The 2,783-nt window shown below is 44.7% G+C and overlaps 1 protein-coding gene across 5 annotated transcripts in view; it reads left to right on the top strand.

Moving 5' to 3' along the window:
- The window catches only part of ABCC4 (ATP binding cassette subfamily C member 4), a 351,018-nt gene that overhangs the window by 247,668 nt on the left and 100,567 nt on the right, over positions 1–2,783 (top strand). For all 5 annotated transcript variants that reach the window (XM_019524314.1, XM_019524312.1, XM_019524313.1 and 2 more), the window contains one exon: positions 2,244–2,394. In XM_019524314.1, coding sequence (XP_019379859.1) covers positions 2,244–2,394 — 151 coding nt within the window. The remainder of the gene's footprint in view (positions 1–2,243; positions 2,395–2,783) is intronic.

Here is a 2,783-nt window from a genome sequence, read left to right as displayed (position 1 = left end):
AACCCCCCCCCCCCCCCCCCCCCCCCCGGGAATAGGCTTTTGGAAAAACTTGGGGGAATGGCACAAATCAGTTTGAACAACATTGTTCAATCTATCCAGCCCACAGGGTCATCTACACAGGGCAGTTCCTGCATGTAGGGTTCCCCAAGGTTCCAGAAATTTGGTGATACAGAAGTGGAGGCAGTGTTAATTCCCATAACAAGCTGCAATTAACTCTGCCACTATTCCCTGCTGTCAAATTTTATGGCCCTCTGATCAACCTCACGTGATGGATCTGGTCTGCAAGCCATAAATTGAGTACCCCTGGTTTAGAAGAACTTTTTAGGGTATGTACACAAGTTCAGGCCGTCTGTTGGGGCGGCACTCTACTTCATGATGCTGTACACAAAGCACCATGAGTTAGGCCCCTATTGAATCCAACACGGGTTCCCCTGTTGGATGTGGAGGCTCAGAGCCCACCTGCACTGCCCCAGGCCAGCAAGTGGGAGTGCTCCAGCAGCCTCCCTCCCCCACCCCATGCAGGCCTAGCCTGGCTACCCCCGCTGGGCTTTTGGGGGGAGCTAGGCTGGGCCCGTGAGGTGGCAGGGAGGGCTCTGTTCCCACCCCAGCTCCAGGCACAGTAGCCAGGAGGGTGATGCTGTCAGGATGCTTGTGGGGTGGTAGGAAGGGGCAAAGGGAGCCCCACACAGCATATGCCTGGCTCCCCCCAACTCTGCAGTGGGGTAGCTGGGGGGGGGCATGTGGTAAAGAGTGGCTCCCTTCTTCCCCCCCATGTAAGGTCTTGACAGTGGCAGAGGCTGCCACACCTGGAGCTGGGGCAGAGTGGGGGAAATAGAACCTGCTCTGCAGCCATGAATGTTTGTTACGTTACTGCTGTAGAGCACTTTTGTGCAGAAAAGGTAACTTGTGTAACTGCCCACTAACTGAATCTCAGTAGCACATAGCTAGACTTTTGAGAAGAAGTCTAACAATCAGCCTATTAGTCTTATCCAAAATGTTATCTCAGGTTCTCCTACCTTCTTTCAAGGGGCCTACTAGAAGTTCATGATGTCTTTAACCAAAGCGGTTAGTTGTCAGTTTTGAAACTAAGTAATTAGAACCTTTCACTTGCCTTATACAATAACTACTTGATTATAATCTAAAAGCAGTTGTCTGGCTTTCAGACTACCTCATTAAGAGTTAATTTATATGCAGGTTTTGTTTTTCCAAAAAAGCACACATGACTGATCCACCCTATCATAAATTTTGTAATGATAAGGTGGTGCTGGCTCATCTAAAATTCCATCCAAAGGTGGTGTCAGATTTTTACTTTAGTCATCTTAACAATCTTTTCCTTCCCCTTATTTTCATTGTTGTAAGACATTGTTATATGAGCTCAATCTCAATAGTGCTGCTCCTGTCCCCGGGGCAGTTTGCAACATATCGTAGATTGTCATTGCTAAAGCTTCCATGTGAATTTATTATTACTTTTTTTTTAAAGTTCAGATTACCTGATAGTGTCTGGCAGATGTCCTGCAGAGGCCTCTGGTTTGTGACTGTCTAGGAGTTAGGGCAAATGGGGAGGGTAAGAAACTTGCAAATTCGGGCATAAGCAATCTGGAGTGGGGGGTGTCTTTCAGATATTGTCATTCTTGTGGAAGGCCAGTGTGGGCATGGTGAGACTCTTTAGCCCTGTCTAAACTTAAGACAGCTGGCAGATATGGAAGAGCAGAACAGTTAGTTGCATTTTGGAAGAGAATGGTTTTGGAGTCTTTTTACTGAGTTCATCATCCACTAGTGTCAGAGTACAAATGAAATGTGAGCTGCTGTATGCTAACATTTCTGTCTTGCTCCTTTTCCTGATGATATAGGAAGGGGTCTGACAGTGGTGCTGGCATAAATTTAGAAATGTGACTTCAGGGACTCCTGAACCATTTAGTCCAGTCCTTTGCCTTTATAGACAAGCATTTAATAATTATTTGCACAAAATGGTCCTTCAGAACATCCTTTCTGGCCTCTCTCACATTCACTCGCATCAGAACAGCAAACAAAGCAGGCTAGTACAATTAAGGCAGAAAACAGAATAAACTGTTCTATCAGTCGTCTTATAGTTTGAAAATAAATGCAATCCAAATAATGTAAGGGTTGTTGATATTAATTGATGGTAATTCTTACATCTCTCTATCCAGTTGCACTTTGTGATTATTTTAAGTACAATTCCATTTGATATGGAATTTTACTTTTTTCCCCCTTTGTTGTTGCAGACTCTCCTACAGATTTTTGGTGTGGTGGGTGTGGCAGTGGCAGTGATTCCTTGGATACTCATCCCTTTAGTTCCACTTTTTATTCTTTTCATTTTTCTCCGACGGTATTTCTTAGCCACATCGAGAGATATTAAACGCCTGGAATCCACAAGTATGTCACTTGTATAAAGCTGGTTTAAGTTTGAACTACATTTCATTTCATGGAATGCTAAAATTCTGTACACTATCTGTTGATCAAGATTTTTTTCTTTTGTTCCTATTGTTTTGGATCTCAGCAAAAAAAATTCAAAATTTGTAGGTACCTGCTTAACTCCTGTTTCACCCCAGGGCTAATACTCAGGGAAGTTTAATTGGGCTGCACACTGAATAAAATTAAGGACCTACTTAACTGCTTTGCTGAATCCCAGGCTTAGTTAGCTAGCTGCATATAGTAACACTAGCAAATGGCTCATCAAGAATGAAGAGGGAGGCGGTGGGGACAGAGACGAATGTCCGGCCCCTGTCTACCCCCACCCCCCTGCCAGCACTTTGCGTTCAGTC

The sequence above is a fragment of the Gavialis gangeticus genome, unplaced genomic scaffold (assembly GCF_001723915.1).
Source record: "Gavialis gangeticus isolate Ggan-Ray unplaced genomic scaffold, GavGan_comp1, whole genome shotgun sequence".
Lineage (NCBI taxonomy): Eukaryota > Metazoa > Chordata > Crocodylia > Gavialidae > Gavialis > Gavialis gangeticus.
This window is presented reverse-complemented; position numbering and strand designations above follow the sequence as displayed.